The sequence below is a fragment of the Geotrypetes seraphini genome, chromosome 8, assembly GCF_902459505.1.
Source record: "Geotrypetes seraphini chromosome 8, aGeoSer1.1, whole genome shotgun sequence".
In the NCBI taxonomy this organism is placed as follows: Eukaryota; Metazoa; Chordata; class Amphibia; order Gymnophiona; family Dermophiidae; genus Geotrypetes; species Geotrypetes seraphini.
The window spans coordinates 15,013,756-15,040,320 of record NC_047091.1 but is presented as its reverse complement, the minus strand read 5'-3'; the positions used below and the strand labels follow the sequence as shown (position 1 = coordinate 15,040,320).

Here is a 26,565-nt window from a genome sequence, read left to right as displayed (position 1 = left end):
AGTGCCAGGAATGAGTGTCTCGATCGGTGGCCCGTCTCGGTGGCGGGACGGGGATCGGGATCGTCTGTGCATCGCATGGCCTCCCGAGGCCCCCAAGTGGATAGGGCTGGAAGCGGTGGATCGCAACTGGGTTTGCGATGCGGGTTCTTGCGATGCTACCCAAGTCTGGTAAGGAGTACGGAAGAACTCTTCCTGACTATGCCCAGGGCTATCGAGTATCGAGCGGAGGTCTGGTCCCATGTTGGCGCGGAGGCGTAATGGGTTCTAATGGCGGCATATCGGTAAGCGAGGCTTGCCGCGTGGGCATCGCCGCCCTCCCCCCGTTCGTCTTCGTCGGTTGTCGAGGTCGAACGGTGTGGGGGAGGGGGAGGGGGCGGACCGCCCCTTTGGATCGGTACCGGGAGGTCACCCTGTATGGCAGCGATGAGCCCGGGTCCGATGGTCTGCATGAGCTCAACGAATTGAGCTTCCAGCACGGACCGTAGCGAAGCCGATAGGGAGGGATCCGCACCGAAAGGGGGTCCTCCTGCACGGACATCGCGCTCCTTCGAGGTCGAGTGCTTCTGCTTAGTAGCTTTCGGCACTTTGATGACCATTGGTGGCACTGTGGAAGGAAGAGGTACCTGAACCGAGGAGGACCGGGGCAGGCACCGACGTCGAGCTCGTGGATGGTGTCGGGGTGAGCGATGCCGGTTTCACCACACTCGATGCAGGGGGTGGTCGATGCCGGTTTCGCCCGAACCGGGGAGGTATCAGATGAAGTGGAGGCTGTGGGATCCTTAGCTGCGTCCATCTTGAACATCGATTCCCACAATAGGCAACGCCGCTTGAATGAGCGTGCCGTAAGGGGTAGAGCAAGGCCCGCACGATTTCGGGATGTGGTCAGGGCCCAAACACTGCAAACAGCGCCAGTGAGGGTCCGTGAGTGAAATCGCGCGTTGGCACTTGCTGCACTTCTTAAACCCGGTGATTGGCCGGGACATAGGCCGGAAAATCTCCGCCGCGAGGTCGAAGCCAGTGGGCCTGAGCCACGTGGCCGGCCCGTTCGACCCGCCGGAGGAAATAATCTTCTTTTTTTTTTTTTTTTTTTGAAAAAGAAAAGAACTGTTAACTGTAATTAAAAGAAAACGAAAACGCGGACAAGGAAGGCAAATTTAACTGAATTCAGCTAGCGCATGAAGAAGTTGAACTTCTCAGCTCCGCGGAAAAGAAAGAACTGAGGAGACACGCCCGGATCTCCGGGTAGGAAGGCACCGGCGCATGCGCGGTGCGGGCATCTAGAAACTTTAAGTTTCTACAAGCAACACGTGCTTGTGAGACGTCCGTACCGGGGCTCTGTCTGATGACATCACCCACTAGTGAGAATACCTGCCTGCTTGTCCTGGGATAAGAACTATATTCAACAAGACCCCTACATAGGAAAATATTTCGCTCTAAAACTTCTGTACTGCAGAGCATGTCCAAAAGGCATGGGCTAAGGTGTTATCCCCATTATGGCATTTCAGACATACTGTATTAGTAACCAAACCTATATGACAAGCTTGAGTTTGGAAGGTATAAGCCCTAGGGACCACAAGAAAACTTTCTCTTTAATAGAAATTATAAACATGATGGCCTTTATCTGCCAAAATGTTTCTCTGTTTATCACAGTGGTTATAGAGGACCCATATCTTACATCCACCGGGAGGCAATCTGTATATAGTTTTACACAGGAAGCAAAGTAATAAAGGCTTTATAAAAAAACAAATCAAAGCAATATAATCTTCCTGCTCCCTAAACAAAGTACCCAACTTTTCTCCGACACACAAAGTTAAATCCTCCTTAAAGAGAGCCTGAACATAATGAGACAATTGTAAATTTGCAAAGGAATCTGTATGAAGTAATCCCTGCTCCGTCAACAAATTTACAAAGGGTTGAATTCCACCCCTCAGCTGTACAAAGGAAAAGATATGTTCCAAACCAGAGCTCACCCATCATTTAAGGGCTTTATTATCCAAGCCTGGTTGAAAGTCTAGTTTACCTACTATAGGGAGGACATCTGTTTGAGGTATCTGCACCTGTTACACCCTAATCAAAGCTTGCCACACTGACCACATATACCTTAGAATCCCATGGTGTTTTTAAGTGCTCTGGATAATATTCACTTGGATCTTGTAACTTCATTAAAAATACTTGAAGTCATCATCAACGATAAACTTTCCTACCACGATCACATAAGTAGTATTGTTAAATCCTGATTTCTATAGGCTGTGAATGATTCGCTCAATTTCCAAGTTTCTGGAGCCAAAAACATTAAATATATTAATCCATTCTTTAATCATTGCAAAACTCGACTATTGTAATTCTTTATTAATAAATATCACACAAAAAGAAAAAAAGCACCTTCAGATAATTCAGAATCCTGCCGTTAAACTCATCCACAATGGTAAAAAATATGATCATATAACACCTTTTCTGACTAAATTTTATTGGCTTCCAATTAACCATTGTATCACCTTCAAAATTTTACTTTTAGTATTCAAAACCCTCTCTACTAATGAACCTCAATTTATTGATAAATTACTCATCCCTTATAGCATTTCACATTCTCTCCGGTCTACTAATCAAAAGCTTATAGTAGTCTCCTCTTTGTAAGTTATTGGGACACGACGACACAATATGTTTTCAGTGATGGCACCGCAGCTTTGGAACACCATGCCACAGCATTTAAGAATGGAAAAAGATTTGAGTCGTTTTAAAGGTAATTTAAAGTTTTCTTTTTAAAGACGCTTTTAACCTTTAAATTATGTTTAATCTTTATATTTGTTTCTTTCTTTGATTGCATTTTTCCCTTCCTATTGTTTTTTTCCCATATATGGTTCTCCTCTGTACTTTAAAAATACTGAATTGTAGTTCTGTTCCCTCTTACCTTTTGTATTAGTTGGTCTGTAAGTCTAACTGTCTAACCCATTATTTTAAATTGTATGTCTAAATATATGTTTATATTGTATGTCTAAATATATGTTTATATTTTTATCGCTTAGTAAAATTAAATAAGCGATTCATCAATTTCAAATAAAACTTGAAACTTGCTAGGTAATTTAGAGGAGGATGCTTGGAGAAGACAATGGGGTGGAGTGGAGGAAACAGTACCACTCTATCTCCCAGGGAATAAACTCACTAAAGCCCAGGATCTAGTCCCATATTTGCCTCATGCCAGATTATAAAGTCTGAAATTAGGCATTCCCATCCTCCCCCTGATTCCAATTACCCATTAGGTACTCAACATGAAGTTTAGGTTTTTTCCTTCTCCAGAAAAACTTCTGCAGGGCCGACAGGAGTGGTTTAAGATCTTTCTGCGTAAGCCATAGGAGGAGCTGTTGAAGAACATTCAACCATCTTGGGAATAGCACCATACTGTAGAAGCCAATTCTCCCACTTAAAGGGAGTGGTAACGTATGCCAAATCTCAAATTGTTGAATTGAAATTTCAACAGTTCCTTGATATTACAATGATATAAACGTTTAGGACCCGATGGCAATTGCATTCCCAGATATGGAAATTCTCCTGTCGCCCACTGTAGTGGGAACTGGCCCAGTCAAGACACCCTAGTAAGTTTCAGAGATGCCAATACTACAGACTTGTGAGCATTCAATTTAAAGCTTGAATTTTCCCCATATTCCCGCATGGGTCAGTTATGTGGACTAACAAATCTTCAGCAAAATGCTGAAATTTTGAACTCTGTGGTTCCTAACAAAATCTCCAAGATCTCCGATCTCTCTAATTAAGGGATCCAAGATAGGACATATAATAGAGAGGAAAGTGGGCATCCCTGCCTAGTACCTCTCTGAATGTCAAAAGGGTCCATAAGCTGACTATTCACCCATAACTGAGCCCAGAGTCTATCATAACTCTAACGGCCTCCCAAAATCTACCAGTGATTCCATAAGTCTCCAAAACAGCAAACAGAAAATTCCAGCACACCCTTTCAAACACCTTTTCAGCATCAAAACTGATGAGTAAAGAGGCACAGCATTAGAGTAAGCTTGCTCCAGGGAAGCCAGGATGGTTCTAATATTCTTGACACCTTATGACCCCTCACAAATCCCACCTGAGGAGCAGCCAATATTATTGGTAAAACCCATACTAACTGTTCAGCCAAAACTGAGGCCAAGAGTTTTGCTTCATAGCAAAGCAATGAGATTGCCCGATAGGATTCTGGAACAGTAAGATCCTTACTCAGTTTCAGCAGTACTATGATCTGTGCTATTCTCAATGAGTCAGGCAACGTATTGGGCAATAATGTGATTAAATTATTTAAATAGCTCTGTAAGAATGGGAAAAATTCCTTCGCCCATCAACCTATAGAACTTTGTTCCATACCCACCGGGACCCGGGGCCTTTCCAATCTTTGAATATACCTAAAAGGGAGGAATGTTTGAGCTCCATAAATGTTCAGGCTGTTATGTTCTTATTTAACATGTTTCATCTCAGAGGCTTATTGTTTTACTTGCATTACTGTTTATTCAGTGATTGTTTTACATTTATCTGAGCAGATCAGACATTTGGTTTTTGGGAGATCCTTGTACCCCTCCTTCTCTTATCTCTTCCTATAGGGCTGTCACTGGCTTTGGTACAGACTGAAGAGGGCAGCAGAGAAGGAGGAGGAGCTGAAAAGTCATGATTGACATCAGCAGATTGTTTGCAATCAGGTATGGACAACCCTACGGTTCAGCATACCATTCCTATCTACTGGAAAAGATATTATTAAGATAAGAACATAATCTCTTTTTCCACAGCACATGTACTTTTACCAATAAAGCTGAAGACACATTCCCAGGGCACAATTAAGTTCAGGGAAAAAAGTACATACATTATTTTTCCAAAAATAATTGAATACAATGCAGCTTTCTGTGGATAATTTTAGTTTGATGATTTCTTACCCACATAATTCTATGTCAAATTTAACCAGCAAAAACTGTAGTTAGAGTTTGCCACAGCACAGAGTTTATTTACTCTATGTGTATCAAGCTGGAACATAAGTTACATAACACACTTTACAGTACTTAGAACAAGTGATGGGGAATAGGAAATGTAAAAAAAAAAAAAAATCCCTTCACCTCAGGATTGTTTATTCTAATAGTAATTAGTTCTTCCTAGTTGTATAGCTGCTCATGGTTACAAGCAGCCATGTGAGTATACACCACCAAGACCAAAAAAAACAACAACAAATAAAACAGTCCCCCAGCCTGCTTGCATCTTTTAATTTAGTTCCATCACACATTGGAAGCACTAGTACTTTGTATCATCAGGCTCACTGACAAACCAGCCATTTTTAAGTCATTTTCTTGGATTTCCAAATGATGTTCATTATGCAGGCTGTGCTATAGCAGAGGATCTCAAATCTGTCTTTGGGGGGGGGGGGGGGGAACCACCAGCCAGTCAGATTTTCAGGATATCCCTAATGAAAATGTGAAAAGAGAGATTTGCCTATAATGGAAGTGACAGTCATACAAATCTGTCACATGCGTATTCGTTAGGGATATCCTGAAAACCCAACTGACTGATTTTTTCCCGGAATCAAAAAAGACAAAAAAAAAACGGCACTGAAAAATCCAAAATGATAAACAACAAAAATGTGGGGCGAAATAACTATTGCCAAAGATCATAAAATTAACCAATACTGAAAAGAGTGGTAAGGCTGAGCTTTCATTCAAAATATAAAACTCATTTGTGGCGAGACCTCAGAAATTCATTCCCCAACTCACTATAGGGCAGCCTAAGCTGATCCATTCGGGGGATTAATTTATCAGTCACCACTCACCAACCTTAATGCAAAATCTTATTGTGTTAAAACAATAAATATTATAAATGTCATAAATATTCTGTATTTCTTACTTAATAGAGAGATAACAACTTTGTATTCTGTGGCAAAAATTACTATGTAGTATTATAATCACAGCTATGATCTTTTATTAATAATAATAATGATATTACTTTCTTTAATTTATTTTAAATATTGTTGTGAAGTGCTCAGACCAAGTAACCCAAGATATAGTGAAGTCACTACAATAAGGTTAACAAGGGGACCATCATCACCTTCACCTGTCCCCTGCCCTCCCTAGATGTTCAAAAAAACTTTATCAGATCAACTTAAAGTACTTATCTGAATGGGGAGGTAGTTGATTTCGTTAATTCTCATTGATGACTGTTTGCTAATAAAGTTCATGTGCTCCAATAAAATCCTAAAAGTGTTCATTCATTCTTCTAATCCCGTCCCCCCGACTCGAGTTTCACCTCTTCATCAGGGAGGGACACTAAGGAAAAATCAAACCAAGTACAAATATCAAACTTCTTGAAACAAAGTCAAATTGAGTTAATTTGTAACTATAAGATCTGAGTACTGTTAGGTAGATACCAGTGTAGTAACTTAATCATGATCTTAAAATATTCTTAAATTCGTATATTACCTGGTAATGGCTCATTGAGATCAGGTTCACTCAAAGTGAACGGGCCAACTGAATCTGTCTGCTCGGCATGTGAGTTTTAAAGGGGACTGGCCGGAAATTCCTGTCGAGCCGACAACCGGAAGTAAACAGTAAATTCAATTGAATTCACTGAAAAAAGGGCAATTTTTCTAAACTGCTAGCCAATCTATATCTAAATTTAAACCCTTTGGTGCCAGGGTCTGCCAATTATATATGAAGCGTTGCTCTTTTTGTATTAAGGTTTTAGATACATCCCCTTCATTATTATGTGTTTGGATCAATACCGTATATTTTAGATCTTCTAATGAGTGTGACTGCTCCAGCCAATGGGAAACCAGGGGGGCGGAGAATCGATTTGTCCTGATGTTACTTAAATGTTCTATGATCCGAGTTTTGATCTTTCGGATCGTTTGCCCAATGTATATTTTTTTACATGGGCACTGTATATAGTAAATCACCCCCCTGGATTCGCAGTTGGTCCCTGTATTCAAAAAGAAATGACGTCCCCCTGAAAACGGTATTTCCACAAAAGTGGCTTCCAATATATAACGGCAGACCCTGCACTTACCGCAGGGTTTGTGAGAAGGCTTTGACACTGACCTCTGGTTATACAAATTATGTTTTAACTATTCCCCCAGGTTCGATGCTCGTGAAAAAGCAAATTTGGGCAAATTTTGTAGTGATGGATAATACTGTAGTATTGCCCAATGTTTTAAAATAATGTTTTATGGCGTTACTGTTGTTGGTGTACGGCATAACGCAAACAATATCCTGATCTTTTTGTTTGTTTTGATCTTTTAACATTAACCAGGGACGGTGGCAATTTTTGGCTCTTTTCCATGCCCTTCTAACGATCTTCCCAGGATATCCTCTTTGTGTAAATTTAGTATACATTTCATTAGCTTCTTTATCGAAATCAGATTCCTCCGAGCAAATTCTCCGTATACGGAGAAATTGTCCGGTAGGAATGCTGTTTCTCAGTGCTCGTGGATGGAAGCTCTGATATTGTAATAAAGTATTACAGTCTGACATTTTTTTGTGGAGAGTGGTGGAGATATGTTGATTTTGTTTGAAGATCTTTATATCTAAAAAAGATATTTGGTCCTTGTCTGATTTGTACGTGAATGCTATATTGGCATCCTTTTGATTAAGCTCCTCCAAAAAACTTTTTAAAGCATCTTCCCCACCACTCCACACAAAAAATATGTCATCGATGAATCGCTTCCAACAGGACACAGATTGAAAATGAGGTGAATTGTAAACATGTGTTTCCTCATACTGAGTCATATATAAGCATGCCAATGTGGGGGCAATACTACAGTATTATCCATCACTACAAAATTTGCCCAAATTTGCTTTTTCACGAACATCGAACCTGGGGGAACAGTTAAAACATAATTTGTATAACCAGAGGTCAGTGTCAAAGCCTTCTCACAAACCCTGCGGTAAGTGCAGGGTCTGCCGTTATATATTGGAAGCCACTTTTGTGGAAATACCGTTTTCAGGGGGACGTCATTTCTTTTTGAATACAGGGACCAACTGCGAATCCAGGGGGGTGATTTACTATATACAGTGCCCATGTAAAATAAATATACATTGGGCAAACGATCCGAAAGATCAAAACTCGGATCATAGAACATTTAAGTAACATCAGGACAAATCGATTCTCCGCCCCCCTGGTTTCCCATTGGCTGGAGCAGTCACACTCATTAGATCTAAAATATACGGTATTGATCCAAACACATAATAATGAAGGGGATGTATCTAAAGCCTTAATACAAAAAGAGCAACGCTTCATATATAATTGGCAGACCCTGGCACCAAAGGGTTTAAATTTAGATATAGATTGGCTAGCAGTTTAGAAAAATTGCCCCCTTTTTTTCAGTGAATTCAAATGAATTTACTGTTTACTTCCGGTTGTCGGCTCGACAGGAATTTCCGGCCAGTCCCCTTTAAAACTCACATGCCGAGCAGACAGATTCAGTTGGCCCGTTCACTTTGAATGAACCTGATCTCAATGAGCCTTTACCAGGTAATATACGAATTTAAGAATATTTTAAGATCATGATTAAGTTACTACACTGGTATCTACCTAACAGTACTCAGATCTTATAGTTACAAATTAACTCAATTTGACTTTGTTTCAAGAAGTTTGATATTTGTACTTGGTTTGATTTTTCCTTAGTGTCCCTCCCTGATGAAGAGGTGAAACTCGAGTCGGGGGGACGGGATTAGAAGAATGAATGAACACTTTTAGGATTTTATTGGAGCACATGAACTTTATTAGCAAACAGTCATCAATGAGAATTAACGAAATCAACTACCTCCCCACTCAGATAAGTACTTTAAGTTGATCTGATAAAGTTTTTTGAACATCTAGGGAGGGCAGGGGACAGGTGAAGGCGATGATGGTCCCCTTGTTAACCTCATTGTAGTGACTTCACTATATCTTGGGTTACTTGGTCTGAGCACTTCACAACAATATTTAAAATAAATTAAAGAAAGTAATATCATTATTATTATTAATAAAAGATCATAGCTGTGATTATAATACTACATAAATATTCTGTAAACATTATAAGTGTGGAACTTGGCTTAAAACAGTAATGAAACTTCACAGTCGTGATCAACGGGGCCCATTTTGCCTGTGGCTTCGTCAGGAGATCAAGAGAAATGACTATAACTTAACATGTTCCAACCACATTTAACATCCAGTGACCAATTGGCAGAAAGCTTGATGTGACTCATGTCACTATGCAATCATCCTCACTAGGACTTGTGCTCCATAACTTCTGCCCTGCAATGGCATCAGCCTGAAAAAACGCCGTGGCAAAACTAAAGTGCCACGCCATTGCAGGGAAGAAGTTATGGAGCACAAGTCCTAGTGAGGATGATTGCATAGTGACATGAGTCACATCAAGCTTTCTGCCAATTGGTCACTGGATGTTAAATGTGGTTGGAACATGTTCAGTTATAGTCATTTCTCTTGATCTCCTGACGAAGCCACGGGCCCCGTTGATCACGATTGTGAAGTTTCATTGCTGTTTGAAGCTAAGTTAAACACTTATAACGTTTACAGAATATTTATGACATTTATAATATTTATTGTTTTAACACAATAAGATTTTGCATTAAGGTTGGTGAGTGGTGACTGATAAATTAATCCCCCGAATGGATCAGCTTAGGCTGCCCTATAGTGAGCTGGGGAATGAATTTCTGAGGTCTCGCCACAAATGAGTTTTTAAAAAATTATTATTAAATGTTTATTGAAAAGTTTGAAATATAAAACATAAATGTGAATATCAGTGACAGCATAAATACAAAATAGGAAAAACATTAAGAACCAGGCAACAGATCAAAAAATCACAAGAAATGAAACCAGCAATGCAATTATGTCCCCGATGTCCACCCACAACCAGAACTCCACATTCCCCCCCCCCCCAACCAAACTCCAAAACTCTAAGCATACCAAGCCACAAATGAGTTTTATATTTTGAATGAAAGCTCAGCCTTACCACTCTTTTCAGTATTGATTAATGAATTATTTATTTATGATCTTTGGCAATAGTTATTTCGCCCCACATTTTTGTTGTTTATCATTTTGGATATTTTCCCAGGACAGATTTGAAAACTACTGGTCTACAGAACCTACTCCAAACATTTTTGATTATCAGAAGAGCACCAGAAAACCGCAAAATCTGTGCATCCTAAAAGTAAAAACTCAGAAAGCAGAGAAAGTGAACACTAAAGGGGAAATGACACTTTGTTAAATTTCTCGTTACCATCTGAGCCATGCAACCACTATAAATTTAAAGCCCAGACATCCCCACAGAGCACAAAAAAATGTTTAAAAACTACTTCCATTTCACATTTATTATCTAGTAGTCCTAAACCGGTAAAACAAGTCCGGGCTTCAAAAGGTTCAAGGTCCGATTTAGATTCATTTTAATATATGAATATAGTGCGGGTTCATATTACTGACAAAAATTAACAATAGTGCTATTTGCTATTTAAAAAGCTTCCATTAATATTCGTAACATTATGATCTGAAGTTTCACCTCATCAAAAACCTCAAAAGCACAAGATGATCTCTGTTCCACAGGGACTGTTAAGATAGGTAGCTGTCACACAGCACAAGATGGCGTCCTGACTGCAGGGGTTCTGTTGGAGGCAGCAGTCACGCAGTACAGAACTACACCCCAGCAACTGGCAGTCAAACAACACAATGCAGGACTCAGAAAAGCTCACCAAGTTAGTTATAAGTTAATAGTTCTTAATTACATAAAGCAGTACAATTTGTACATAAACTGATAAATATGATCTCCATAGTCAACTAAAGTTCAGTAACTACATTTTTCTTCTATTAAGTTTCTAGGTATATTATCAGAAGTTCCAAAGCATGAGCTCCAAAGGAGATTGGCTCATTTCCAAGGAAGCAGGTGGAGCATCCGTCCTCGGAAAGCAGATGTGCAGACCTTTGGCTCCTCTGAAGGCTCTTCACTTTGCTGTCAACCAGATGATGAATCCCAATAGGACAGCAACCACAACAAGAACAAGGATCAAGATGCAGATCTTTTTCCGCGACTTTTTCTACGAATGAAGAGATGACAACATGAACGGAGGAAGGAGACTGGCTTCACTGGGCTTCCGATGGCCTAAAAGCTCAGTCATGATTGCATGTGCCTTACAGGGGCACAAAAGAGGTGATCGGGAGCACATGGTTTAAAAGATACATAAGATGAACCTGAACACAATTATAAGAGTTTACAATTTAACATTAGCACCATTCTCCCATAGCTAATGACAAAGCTTTCTACTACTTTAAATAGCTATCAGTTTCATAGAACCTATAGTATGATCCTTAATACCTTGCCTGTTTAATTTGCCTTGAATGGTGAGAGGTTGGCGGCCTTGGGGTGACCTTTCCCCGGCTTGATCTGTCCTTCCTTTTTTTTGGTTTGTTTTTGGTTGTGACTTTGTTTGCTGGGTTTTTATTTTTTCTCTCTTGGGGTGGGGGGGGGTGGAGACTCTGGGGAGGAGGCCCTAAGCATTGTCTCTTGGGGCTCATCAGAGTCCAGGGCCCCAAGTGTCCAGCTTTCGCTTTGGTCTTGTTCAGGCCTCTTTCCTCATATCTGCAGCATTTTTCTTCTGTCATCTCTTGTGCTTGGTTCTTCTGACAGTTCCCTCTTCATTTCTATATTCTGGTTTATCTTGTTATGATGGGTGGGGTATAGGGAGGTGGGATGTTGGGAGAGGGTGGGGCTAGGATATTAGGATCAGGGGATACATGATGTATAGTTTCTGAACGACTTATTTTTTTTTTGCTGTGTTCATTATCTGTTTTTTTTCTGGCTTGGTCAATAAAAATTGTTTCAAAGTAAATAGCTATCAGTGCAAGTATGAATGTTCAGGCAACAACCGCTCTAAGTCCCCATGGATTGTGGATGATACTCTACCACCCCAGCCTGCCACTCTCATACAGCAGGTCTCTAGAGAGTTGTAGTTTTATTTACATAACTGAAATTTTAAGTCATCAATGATCATCATATCACAAGTCTTATGAAAGCATCAGTTTTCTTCTTCAGTTCCTGTACAAAGAAAAAGAGAAGCTGAAGCTTGAGATATGTTCAGCCCTGAACTAATGATAGATACTATCCCAATATTATTCAAAAAGTAAGATCATTGAGTCAGAGTGTCTGACAGCTCAAGAAATAACACATTCTATGCTGCACTGATCATTATCTGTACAGAGAATACATTTTTTTTTTAATGGCAATTGTCCGGAGCTTGGATTCACAAAGCTGCCATGTGTAGACCAATTCTGGCCCACAAAATAAGATTTATTTTTTGTTTTGTTTCTAATAAGTTTAATCCTTTAAAATCGCTACAGAATGTGGTAGTTGCTCTTGGATCAGTCTCAGCCTTTCAAGATTTGTTGGTGAAAAAACTTGGGACTGTTTCCATGTTTAATATTTTTATTTGTATCTTTCATGAAATAAAAAATGTAGGTGCGTGAAAATCAGTCAGAAATGCAATCTTCTTAATACATGATGACAAACTGTTCCTATGTGGGAACATCGTTTCTCAAGAAGGGTTTATGAAGGAAGCTGATGACAAAACTTGTCTTGGATATAGAGCGATACCTTAGAAGCAGTCAGTCTATTGTTGGTGACCAGGTATTTCCTTAGAAACATGGCCAGGAATAATCAGGAAAACTGGATGGACCCAGTTGGTCTTTTTTTTTTTTTGTCCTAATTCAGTAGTATCTAGAGCAGGGATCTCAAAGTCCCTCCTTGAAGGCCGCAATCCAGTCGGGTTTTCAGGATTTCCCCAATGAATATGCATGAGATCTATGTGCATGCACTGCTTTCAATGCATATTCATTGGGGAAATCCTGAAAACCCAACTGGATTGCGGCCCTCAAGGAAGGACTTTGAGATCCCTGGTCTAGAGTAATAGTATTAGTAGTAACTGAAACCCATTGCATAAAACAATCCTGTCAGCACACATTAATTGATAACATGTTATAGTAACTCTAGGGCTGTGCGTTTAACAATAAATAGATAAAATATATGCTACATTATTTTCGAGAAACTGAGCAGAGTTGGAATCATACAGAGAAGAATACAGTAGAATCTCAGTTATCCAGCACCCACGGGGATTGGTGGATGCCGGATAACCGTCTTCCCGGTTAAGAGTGCTGTGTTAGAACAGATCTCAATCCTCCCTCCCTCCCGCTCAAAGCACTAGCACAGCAGAGGTCCTGAGCTGCAAAGCCCTCCTCCCTCCTTCCCTCAAGCCTCGAAGTAGCAGAAGTAGGTGGCAGTCTTGAGCTGCGAACCCCCTCACTCGCTCCCTCCTCCAAAGCACAGCCGGTCAGCAGGAGGCAGCCTCAAAACAGGCTGCTTGTGGCCAGCCCCAGCAAGGCCTTTCCTCTGATGCATCGATGCAAGGGAGGGAGGGCTTTGCGACTCAGGACCACTGCTGCGCTGGTGCTATGGGGCAGGAAGGGGGTTCGTCTCTCAGCCACTTTGGGGCTTGGGATTGAGGGAGGGAAGGAGGATTTACGGGATTTACGCGCTGCTGCTTCAGGGTGGAAGGAAGGTGGGGTTTGCAGCTCAGGATTGCCGCCACGTCTAGTTTTTTGGGGCTTGAGGGAGGGAGGTTTGCGGTTCAGGACTGCTGCCACTGGTGCTTTGAGGGATTTTTTTTTCCCACTGGCAATTTTTTTGCCGGTTGGGTGAGAGTGCTGGTTAACAGAGAGCCAATTAACTGAGATTCTATTATATAAAGGTACAGCAGTGGATCATAACTACTGTAAGCGTTCTTTATCACCCCACCAAAGCTAGGTTCTCAACCCAGTCTTTGGGACACACCCAGCCACATTTTCAGGATATCCTAAATGAATATGCATGAGATAAATTTACATGCACTACTTCTACTGTAGGCAAATCTCTGTCTTGCATATTCATTGTGGCTATCCTGAAAACCTGACTGGCTAGGGGTATTCTGAGGACCGAGTTGATAACCCCTGCCCCAAAGGATGATCATGTAATCCAGTATAACAAGGCGGACATTTCATTTATCTGGTAACAGCACAATATCACTGGGAAGGCAGCCACATCTGGCAGCATTATCCCAAGAAGCATGGAGCCCTCTGCTCATACCTGATAGTAGGCTGCTCGCTGGAGCTGATCACTGGCTTGTTCTACGTGAACTTCTGCATTCTCTACGTTTGCTTCTATGCTGTCTAAAAAGCAGAGAACATGACAAGTCACATTCTTACATACAAAACTCAATCTAATCCTCCTGCCACTGACAACAGAGGTTCATTCAGTAATGCCTATGAAGTTGTTTGCAGGGCTGTGGAGTTGGTACACCAAACCTTCAACTCTGATGCCTCTATTTTTCTACTGACTCCTATTGATTTATTTTTAAATTTCTATTCCACCTTTTGCATGAACAACTTCAAAATGTAATAGATCACATGCTGAAACAAGATCTACTTGTCATTAGGGGGGATTTTAATGCAAAAGTAGGAAGTACCCCTGAAGAAGCAGTGGTGGAAAGCACGGTGTAGGAGAAAGAAATGAAGCCAGAAATAATTTAGTATAGTTTTGTAAGACATTACATTACATTAGAGATTTCTATTCCGCCATTACCTTGCGGTTCAAGGCGGATTACAAAAGAGTTATAGAATGAGGATTACAAAGTAAGATCACAAGTCATTTCTTGTGAAGGTAAAGAGTAGATCTAGTAGCATCGGTGAGGTATGGGGAAGATGGGAAGAAGGAAGGTTCTCGGAGTATTAAGCCTTTTTCAGGGATTTCTTGAAGAGTATAGTTTTTATTTCTTTTCTGAACATCTTGTAGTCTGGGGTTGTTATCAGTAGATTGGAGATTTGGTTATCTATTTTTGCTGCTTGAGTGGCTAGGAGGCAATCGTATAGTTTTTTCCGTTTTACTTCTTTGATGGGGGGGGCGTGAATGGGGTGTGTGTTTTTCTATTGTCTATGACCAATCAACTATTATGAATGTACATTTTCAACATCATAAATGTTGCCAGTACACATACATGGTCCTCTCCAAACGGAATGTATTACAATCAAATTGATTACAGCTGCATAGGACAGAAATGGAAATCTGCAGTTTGACAACAAGGACTAAGACAAATTCCTTGCCTAGTCAGATGACCTCTCTCAGATATTCTTTCCCCTTATAACCCCAATGTATTATGTAATTTCTTTCTCTCATGTATTCCTTCCCTATGCTTCCCTAATTATTATGTAACTTCCTTCTTATTACATTGTGTATTTCGCTGATTGTCCAGCCTTCTTTTTATGTGAACCGCCTAGAAGTCAGTTTGACTATGGCGGTATAGAAAAATAAAGTTATTATTATTATTAAGACAGGAGCTGATAGTGGAAGTGACCACGAGCTTTTGACTTGTAAAATCAAGGTAAAACTCTGTAAGAAGAAAATCACTAAAAGTCTTCCAAAATTCAATACTGAAAATATTCTACAAGATTATTAGATACAGGAAAGAGAGAGCCCGAAGAGTTATGGAATGTCATCAAAACCGTAATTGGTGGGGAAGCTAGAAAAACTCTGTAGGGGTGATTCCTGCTTCACCTAATGGTAAGGCCTCATACTTATGTCAAGCAGGTCAGGTACCATCTTTGCTGCCCTGAAGCATTCTGGATGTATTTACTAGAACTGTGTGTATGTGTACAGTCAAGGACACTTTTCCATCCCAGCATGTCTAACGTGGAAGAGTGTTACTTTCGCATCTCGTTAGGAACTGTGCTTGGTGCTCTTATCATCTGTGGCTGCCAGGCCATTGTACAAGAAGAACACTATGCATTCCTGCTGTTCGGCGTTTTGATTGGTCCTGGAGGGTCATCTGACACAAGCTAAGGATCAAGGTGCTTTTCCAAGTTAAGACAATTTTGGATTTGAGGAAGCTTGGATCTATAATTGTGTACTCTCTTTACATTGCACTGTTTTTACAACAAGAACTGATAAAAAGGATTCCTCTTATGACCTGGCTCTCGGAGGAGAGTAAGAAACAGAACAGTTTGTGGACATAACTGAACTTGCTCTTGTTTGCATCACAAGAAGGACTGGCAATATATGTTTTAGCTGAACCTGTGATAAACGACCTTGTCTGACAAGAAGATATCTACAACCTCAAGACTCCAGGTTTGCTGTACACTAGAAGCCTGAATAAAGAGAATTCCATCATCAGGATTCGCTGATGAGGCTACATCCAATGATGATGCAGGAATTATCTTCCAGTTTTGCTGGGTTAGATAGTATCTTGGTTTGTAAGGATGGGAACGTTAGGTCCCCTTGGTGATAAGCTCTTATAAATTGCTGCTAATTCAGGAATCACTATTGTAAGGAATTATATTTTGTGTGAGAATTAGTCATATATTTACTAATTACTTAGTGACTACTGTTGTACTAATTATGCTTTATATATATATATATATATTCAGAGATATTGTGAATAATTATTAGTTTATTATTTACTGCTGGCTATATGTGAAAATATTTTTCTATCTTTATAATAAAATCTATTTCAGATATTTTGGGTTTCTGTTTTACTCGTGTAAGAAGGCATAAGGTGTAACCTAGCAAATAGTGGTGTAATTCTTAGGCATGAGATGTTTATCTTCTCTAATTATTTTATTACACCATAAATCTTCCTACAACACTCCCAAAGAGGAAGAAGGCCAAGAAATCATCTTGGATAGCAGAAGAAACTAGGAAAGCAGCAGAACAAAGAAGATAAGCAAAACTTTCCGGTGATATGGAAAAAGTATCATGAATGAATCGAGTGTTTCAACTTCAAATTTGGCAAGATAAGGAATGATATTTTAAGGATATGTGTCTGAAAATTGAATCACAGCATGTGTATGGTAAAACCAGATTATCTTCTCAGGATGTTAAAAGATTGAGGCAGAGATTCCAACCTTACTTTGGAATGCTTAAAATGCTAATGAAATGATACTGAATGATCTAGAAAGCACTGGAAAGAATATACGGAAAATGTATAAAAGGAAAGCAATGTGGAAAACATTGGGGAAATTGAATTGGACACCAATGCTGAAGAAGAACCAGATATTTTAAAAGAAGATGTTAAAGTAGCAATCACACATTGAGCAAGAACTACAAGTTGAGGCTGGTTCAGAAACGGTTGAGGGACTAGAGACATTATTGCCAATGTTAGATGGATATTGGAGAAGAGTAAAGAATATCAAAAGCCTGTATACTTTTGCTTCACTGATTATAGCAAAGCTTTTGACACTGTGGATCACAATAAACTATGGAGAACTCTAGTGCGAATGGGAATACCAAAACATGTAATTCAGTTGATAAAGAGCCTCAATGAAAATCAAGAAGTTACAATGAGAATGGCAACACTGATTGGTTCCCAATAAAACATGGCATAAGGCAAGGATGCATCTTGTATTTATAGGGAAGCTATTTTCAGAAAAGCAAATTTGGAAGAAGAGAGTGTAGGGATGTCATACAGGAAACACACACATGCAGTCTTAGAGTCGGGATGGAGGCGCTGCCAGGGGCTAGCTCCGAGTCCCTTTTATTGAGTTTCTTATGCTAATTACATCAAAGTAACTCCCTTGATTACATATCTAATGATTGGAGGATACAAAGTTCATGCTTTTACAGCGTGGATATAAAGAAAGGTAAATGCTTTTACTTCGTGATCATCCTCCAACTCAGCACTTAGACAAGGGCCTGATTATCACATGGACAGAACCTGAGTCTTTGCACGTCCTCAAGGCCTGTCAGCTGTTGTCCTTTCCAAATAAGATAAGGGTTAATATGTGACAGGGATCTGGGAATGCCTCAGCATTCTGTCACAAGGTGCTAGCATTGTTTAGAATGTCTACGTGGCAGGAGGGGAAAGGGAATGAGAAGGGAATCTTCTTTCACAGGGCCTCAGATCCTTACACAGGGCCTCAAATCAATGTGCTGACCTTACCTGTGTGTGGACCTTGCCCTGGTTCAGAATATTACTACAAGAGAGCGTTGGTGTTAAAGTAGGTGGTCGAAATATAAACAACCTACAACTCTCATTGCCAGTTTGATAAATTCATCTCCTAGCACAAGTCATCATTACTAAAAATTGTATTTTAATTAAATGTTTGTATTTTGTATCCTTTTATGAAACACTTTGTATTTCCATATCATTTCTGTAATTCGTTGATTGTCCAGCTTTCTTTGGTTTAAACCGCCTAGAAATCTTTTTGGTTATGGCGGTATAGAAGAATAAAGTTATGTTATGTTATGTTGTATCTGCTGAGAAAAGTTAAAGCCAAAAGTCTTCTAACATGGGATCAGAACTGAATATAAACAAAACAAAAATTACGAATATGGAAAATGATGAAGATTTTGAACTTGAAGGCGACAGAATAGAACTTATAAAGAATTTTAGGGCTCCTTTTACGAAGTGCGCTAGCATTTTTAGCGCACGCACTGGATTAGCATGCGCTAGCCGAAAAACTATCGCCTGCTCAAGAGGAGGCGATAGCGGCTAGTGCGCGCTATTTTGTGCGTTAAGGCCCTAATGCGCCTTCGTAAAAGGAGCCCTTAATCTTTTGGGCTCTTTGGTAAACAGGAAAGCAAGTAGCAGTGAAGAAATACTCCGCATAATAGCAATTGGTCACTCTATAATAAAGGCAAGGAAATAAAAGTTAAAACAAAGTTGTTGCAGCTTTTGATCTTTGATGCTATGTTTTATTTCTTGTGCTGCCTGGTGCTTTCATATTTCGGTACCTTTGTTCTTCATGGGATGTTATTTGTAGCATTTGCTTGCCAATAAAAGAAATTTACAAAAAAACGAAGATCAGACTGGTCCATGCACTCATTTTCTCAGTGGTCAATTACGAATGCAAAAGCTGAACATTACGGAAACAAGGGGGAAGGGAAAGGGAATTTGTATACAGCTCTCCCTCCAGATTTGCGGTTTCCCTACTTGTGGTTTCGCTTATTCATGATTTTTTTTTTTCTTCTTTTTTGCAGGCTGCCCGAACCTCCTCAGACCTTACCTGGTGGTCTAGAGGTGACGCGGGGCAGGAGCGATCTTCCTTTGCTCCTGCCCCGTGCAAAGCTGTCATCAAAATGGCTGCAGAAGTTCCCATTGTAGTCTCGAGACTACAACGGGAACTCACTGCACCCATTTTGATGACAGTTTTGCATGGGGCAGGAGCATAGGACGATCGCTCCTACCCCGTGTCACCGCTAGATCACCAGGGGGCAGCAGCCAAAGAGCCAACCTGCTCTGCACCTAACCCCGCGAATATGGAGGGAGAAGTGTACAGTCTTTTTGTGGCTTTGGCATTCAAAGTGGTAGGCACTGGAGGATTAAGTGACTTTTCCAGGGTCACAAGGAGCAGAGCACTGGGATTTGATCTCACAACCTCTGGGTGCAGAGGCAGCAGGTCTACCAATGAGCCACACCTTCCCTACTGATCTATACCTTGAACTCTGGTGCTGGCGAAAGATTCTATGCATGCCATGGACTGCCAGGAGAACTAACAAATTGATTTTGGAAGAAATCGGACCAGATATGTTACTCAAAGCCCATATGACAACGTGAACAACTATCTTATTCTGGTTACACTGTTAGAAGAGAGAGATCACTGGAGAAGGACCTTATATTTGGGATAATTGAAGGAACTAGGCGAAGAGGGAGACCCACAACTAGATTGCTGGATATGTTGACAACTACTATGGGGATGACGCTGGAGGACCTCGTTGGACTAGCACTTGACTAAATTCTTTTTGGATCTTTAACTCATCAAGTCGCTAGGACTCCAACCCGAGTTGATGGCACCTAACATTCCACTTAAAACCTAAGTGGTGTACAGAAGAAATAACATATATAATAACACACAAATGCCCACAAGTGAAGGAGTGGCCTAGTGGTTAGGGCTGCAGCCTCAGCACCCTGAGGTTCCAGGTTGAAGCCTCAGCAGGATAAACCATTCAAAACAGAACAGACCAACTTGTGACGTTCTGCAAGAGGAAGCCAAATTAAATGCTCCTTGCTGGAACCCTTGATAAAGCCAGTTTGGCGAAACGGGTCCCGTCGGGCATTTGAGCAAGAATGATAAGAAAAAAGAAAAGTTTTTGAATAAAGAAAATTGAAGAACGTCACAAGTTGGTCTGTTCTGTTTTGAATGGTTTATCCTGCTGAGTGAGGATTGCACACTGTTTGAGTTGTTCATTTTACCTCACTTCCTATCTTCAAGAACCGTTCCAGGTTGAAGCCCAGCACTACTCCTTGTGACCCTGGGCAAGTCACTTGACACTCCATTGCCCCAAGAATGTTAATCAGATAGTGAGCCCACTGGGACAGATGGGGAAAATACTAGAATACCTGAATGTAACTCTGTTTAGGCTACAAGTTGTGTATAAATACTAAAAATAAATAAATAAATATTGGTATTTTGTTATGCTGGATCTGAAGTACTAGTAAATATAACTTTAGAACCAGGCCAAAGATATGTATATATGTGACACTAAAAAAAAAAAAAATTACAATACAGTCAAACCTTGGATAGCGAGTAACGTGGTGTGTGTTTTGCAATACAAGCAAAACATTTCATTAAATTTTAACTCGATAAACGAGTGTTGACTTGTAGCACGAGCACGTATATGCACATCACGTGCACACAATATATGTGGGTCACAATGCATCGCTGAGCGCAGCTGAACGCAAACTTGGGTAAACCTCTTAAATTGGGATGCACTTGTAATCAGGGCTGTGGAGTCGGAGTCGGAGGAAATTTCGGGTACCTGGAGTCGGAGTCAGAAGTACAAAAAACCGAGGAGTCGGAGTCGGAACATTTATCTACCGCCTCCATTTTTGAACTTGGCATACCAATCACGAGCGATTCTTTCAGCTATAGCACCCACTATATACACAGCACAAATGTTGCGAGCAGCTTCTGCGGCCTTAGAACCTTGATTAAAAGCAAAAAGAAGGTGGGGTCGAAAATGCTCATTTCTCTCAACTTGACATTCCATTGTAACGATCTGAAAATTAACCAGTGCTGTGGAGTCGGAGTCGGAGGAAATTTCGGGTACCTGGAGTCAGAGTCAGAAGTACAAAAAACTGAGGAGTCGGAGTCGGAACATTGATCTACCGACTCCATTTTTGAACTTGGCATACCAATCACGAGCGATTCTTTCAGCTATAGCACCCACTATATACACAGCACATATGTTGCGAGCAGCTTCTGCGGCCTTAGAATCTTGATTAAAAGCAAAAAGAAGGTGGTGTCGAAAATGCTCATTTCTCTCAACTTGACATTCCATTTTAACGATCTGAAAATTAACCAGTGCTGTGGAGTCGGAGGAAATTTCAGGTACCTGGAGTCGGAGTCGGAGTCTGAAGTACAAAAAACTGAGGAGTCGAGTCGGAACATTGATCTACCGACTCCACAGCCCTGCTTGTAATGTAGGCCAATTCCTTTTGACAATCTCATACACTTTGTGACTGTTGACCGAATATGGTAACGCGCACGCAAGGAGGTTCCCCTCCCAAGATCGAGTTCAAGCGCGTACAACTAATGCACATCTCATGCTGCCCGCGGCTGAACGAAATAAAAGCATCACACCCACAGTTCAAGCACGCTGTACAAATGCGCATATCTTTCGCAATGTATTTTATACAGCAAAGTATTTGGGGTTTTGTGAGTTTCCATCATTTCCGATGGGGAAATTCGCTTTGATATACGAGTGCTTTGGATTACAAGCATGCTTCCGGAACAAATTATACTCGCAAACTAAGGTTTATCAAGTTTCAAGTTGATTGAAATTTGATGAGAAACGCTAATCATAAATTCTAAGCGTTTTAACAATTAAAATGGGGAACAAGTAACATACTTGTTAATGACAAGACGTAACATATATAAAAATAAGAGGAGAGTGGGGGGAAATACAATTTTGAAGCGGGGGTCAGTGCATTTTTACTGACTCAACTCCACAGCCCTGGTTGTATTTATGGAACACAAAGCAGAGGTTGCAGCTACCTGGCTGACATATAACATTGGCTCTCAGAGCCTCACATGCACTTACCAATCATCTCTCCTTGATCATGGATCATCACAGCTAAATCTTTAAATATTTGATTGACATCAAGAATGTCTGCCTAGAGAAAGAGAAGATTGAATTTGAGTGTTCAGAAAATGAAGGTTATATGTTTCGTTTGTTCATTGGGATATGCTCTTCCTGATAAAATCGACCTATTGGGCACTACTGTTGCAATATCCACGGAGGTAAAATATTTAGGGGTTTTACTAGATTCTTGTCTGACGTTCAGGGGGCATGTATGGGCAGTGGTAAAAAAAGATATTTTTAAAATTGCACTGGTTGAACAGTTTGCGCCCATATTTGTCAGCCTCTATGTTTAGGACTGTCTTGCAGAGTGTGTCATTATCATGCTTAGACTACTGCAATTTGGTGCTTCTGGGTATACCTGCATCTGCACTGAGTGCGCTGCAGGTGGCCCAGAACACGATTGTTTGAACTCTGTTTTGATTAAGAAAGAGGGATCATGTGACAGAATGCTTTATATCTTTGTACTGGTTAAAATTAGAACATCAAATCCTTTATAAATTACTGGTCATGGTGCATCTTTGTATACAGGGAGAAAGAAAATCCAACGCAGTCTGCAGTAAACAACAGCAACCAGAAAACAACGAACAGACTGCAGACAATGTACAAGATGCAGGCGTTGTTTATTAGTAAATACAGTAACATATACAACCTTATATATTGGTTGGCTATAAGGTTGTATATGTTACTGCATTTACTAATAAACAACGCCTGCATCTTGCACATTGTCTGCAGTCTGTTCGCTGTTTTCTGGCATCTTTGTATACACAATAAGGCACCGAAACATTTGATGGATTGCATTCTGCCATACGAACCACAGCGCATGATGCGCTCGGCGACTCACGATGACCTATGTATTCTGACAGTGAAACAGCTGCGGTTAGCTGTGTCTAGAGCCAGCATATTTTCGTGGGTGGGTCCTCGGGAGTGGAATAAGCTTCTGGGATATTTAAGACAGCAAACAAGTTTGAGTAGTTTTAAGAAAATGTTGAAGAAACACCTCTTCTGTAAGATGAAATATGGGGCTTGATCTATAGTTTTTTGAGGCGCTGGTAGCCTCTTTGTAATTTTAGGAGGATTTACATTATCACTGTTATGTTTTATTCATCGTACTGTATGTACTCTATTGTGACCCGCCTTGGGAAAGGCGGGGTATAAATAAATAAATACAAATACACATTGTTTTATGAGACATACTAGTGAAGTACCCATCAAAAATAACTGGGAGGAAAATGGCTTCCATAGGCATAGTTTTCCTGCTCCAACTATAGACACAATCAGAATGTGTTCTCTTTCTCTGCCAAATTCTGAATGTCCCCATTTCTCTAAGAGTGCATATTTGACCCTGCAGACTCTATAGCAAACACGAAATGACAAATGCATTTTTGACATGGATTTCTCTCTTAATTCACATTCTTGAGGGACCATTTTGAGTGCAGCAATCAAAATAAAACCACCACAATATTCCAAAAAGAGAGGGTAATTATATTTGGTTAAGAACGACACATGCTCTCCCCCAACAAATTATAGCGGGACTATTTCAAAGTTAACAGCTCCCCCCTACCTGCTGTGCCTTATTTTAACTTGTACACACAAATACTGTAATATTCATCCTTAATTATTCCTGAAACTTATAGAGCAGCTCCCATGGATTCGAGGAATAGACATGTTTAGAACCAGATTTTAAAAATCACCCAATATATTTCTAACCTAAGGAACTGCCTTTTTGTGATCAAAAGATATCGATATTTCCTAATGTTTCTCATGCTACTCAAGACATGGCATAAAGTATTTTCCTCCTAAAGATTGCCTATTAAGGGTACCTTTTTTCTAAGGTTCCCTTGCTGATGCCCAATTACTTAGGGTGTGAAATCTGTTTATTTCATCCAATTGATTAGAACAATTTCTAGCTGATAAGCATCTTCCTCATGATGGAATAAGAGAGCAGCGTTAAGGAGTCCTTTGATGAAGATATACTGCAAGATTAGGGAGTATAATTTTTCTTTAACCCTTTCAGGACCAAGGGACATATTTGTCCCATAACTTTAAAATCCTATAAATTTTGATTGGGATAGTCTACAGTTCTAAATTTGATATGTACGGATTCCATATGATACTGCCTTTATGTAAACAAACTGGTTCCGACATTCATTCATTAGCGTCGTTGCCAGATTGACGAGAAGATTCACTTGCCACACTGTCCATAAGCCAGAAGTGTGATTTTTTTAAATAAAAATAATGATATTTCACAAAAAAAAATCAATTTTTTGGCATCTGCAAGCCCTTTTTACCATAAAAATGTCGTCAAAACCACAAAAATTGGCCTACAATCCTTATGGTCCTGAAAGGGTTAAGAATGTAAGAGTTGACATATTGTTTCCAACAGTGGCCACAAGTACCTGGCAAGATCCCAAAGAGTAAAACAGATTATATGCTGCTTATTTTAGGAATAAGCAGTGGATTTCCCCAAGTTTATCTTAACGGTTTATGGACCTTTGTTTTAGGAAATTATCCAAACCTTTTTATGTACCACCACATTCTCCAGCAACAAATCCCAGAGTTTAATTACATCTTGAATGAAGAAATATTTTTTCTGGCTTGTTTTAAATTTACTACTACTAGTCCTCATATTTTTGGAAAAAGTAAACAATTAATTCACATCGACTCATTCCACTTCATTCAGTATTTTATAGACCTCTATCATATCTCCCCTGAGCCATCTCTAGCCTCTTTAACCTTTCCCCTTAGGGAAGTTAGCCTATCATTTTTAGCGCTCTTCTCTGAACCTTTTCTAATTCGGCTTGATCTTTTTTAAGGTGCAGTGACCATAATTGCGCACAGTATTCCATTCCTTTCGGAATAATTCCTAGCATTCTATTTGCTTTCTTAGCTGCCGCCGCGCACTAAGGGCTCCTTTTACTAAGCTGTGATAGCGATTTTAGCTCAACGCTGGCGTTAAGGTCTAGCGCACGCGGCAATTCAGCACGCGCTAAAACCGCTATCGCAGCTTAGTAAAAGGAGCCCTAAGCTAAGGTTTTGAATATGAACTTTGATCTCTTTTTTCTTCCTTCTTTTCTCCCTGTGACATGGACAGTGTGAGGTGTTGGTTTTTTTTTTTTTTTTTTTAATTGATTGTCTGTTTTGTATTATATTTTGGTTTTCAATAGCTAACCATTAGATACCTTTCGTCCCTGGACACAGTGCTGGGGCGAGCGTATTGTACTCGTTGGGAGCCATTCTGGAATACTTTGACACCCAGAGCCCGTAGTCATTTACTGAATGTATGATCTCCACTGGTATAAGACACGCTGGACTGGAATAATTCTATTGTATTTTGTGATTTCCTGTTGTTGAGGGTGGGGGGGGGGGTAAACAGGGACGGCAGTGGAAATGGGCTGAACTATTGTACTCACTCATTCATTTCTTTTGTATACTACGTTGCCGTTTTGTGTTCTTTTTGAAAATCTTAATAAAATATATTTATCTAACTAACCATTAGGCTACTCGTTTACTACTCCGGAACCCTGAAATCCCAAGGTAATACCACTTTGAAAGGACTGACCTCATATCCCTCAGAGGCTGCGAACACAGTTTCCGCAGATCATCTCAGCCAGGAATTGAACTCAGATCCATCTACACAACAGTAAGCACCATTGCCAAAAGTCGCTGGCATTGCCTAGTATTTCTAATGCCTAATGTGTAAAATGTAGTGAGGCTTATTGTCCCTTGATACTTAAATTTTGGAGATCCATCTGGGAACAAGTGAACAATTTATTGGAAAATCCGGCGACATTGATGTACGGTACTATCTTATTTGGTACGTTCATGAGAGCTAAAAGTCAAATATCTGCTCGGAATAATAAACTTCTCCTTATAATGACAGGGGTTGCCATGCAACTTATTTTGAAGAATTGGAAGAACTGAGATAGGTTAAATTACACATTCTGGTGGGAATCCCTTTGTTATATTTTTAAAATGGAACGTTTCATGGCCATACAGCAGGGACGTTACAGGAATTTTATGGATGTTTGGGAGCCATTGGCTAAATTTTGTAAGGAATGATAACTGATTTCATTTCATTGACCTGTAAACATACACATCCAGGGTGGGTGGGAAGGAGGGGAAAAGGAGTTGTACTGGAATGTAATGTAATGTAATGTAATTTATTTCTTATATACCGCTACATCCGTTAGGTTCTAAGCGGTTTGAAGAAAATATACATTAAGATTATAAATGAGAAGTAAGAAGGTACTTAAAAAATTCCCTTACTGTCCCGAAGGCTCACAATCTAACTAAAGTACCTGGAAATTAATAAAGAAGAGAAAATAAAGATGGTTGAAAAAAGAAAAATTCTATGTGAACTTATAGGATGGAAATTAAAGTGACAGTGAAGAACTGTATGAAAAATACATATGAATGCAGTTAGAGAGGGTAGGTTACAATCT

At 40.1% G+C, this 26,565-nt stretch overlaps 1 protein-coding gene across 1 annotated transcript in view; it reads right to left on the bottom strand.

The window, feature by feature from the left end:
* Positions 1-10,388: 10,388 nt before the first annotated feature.
* Positions 10,389-26,565, bottom strand: part of STX12 (syntaxin 12) — a 43,792-nt gene continuing 27,615 nt past the window's right edge. The window contains exons 7-9 of the mRNA XM_033957242.1: positions 22,082-22,154; positions 14,135-14,217; positions 10,389-11,057 (exon numbers count right to left, since the gene is read on the bottom strand). Of these exons, the coding sequence (XP_033813133.1) occupies positions 10,965-11,057; positions 14,135-14,217; positions 22,082-22,154 (249 nt within the window). The 3' untranslated portion in view covers positions 10,389-10,964. The remainder of the gene's footprint in view (positions 11,058-14,134; positions 14,218-22,081; positions 22,155-26,565) is intronic.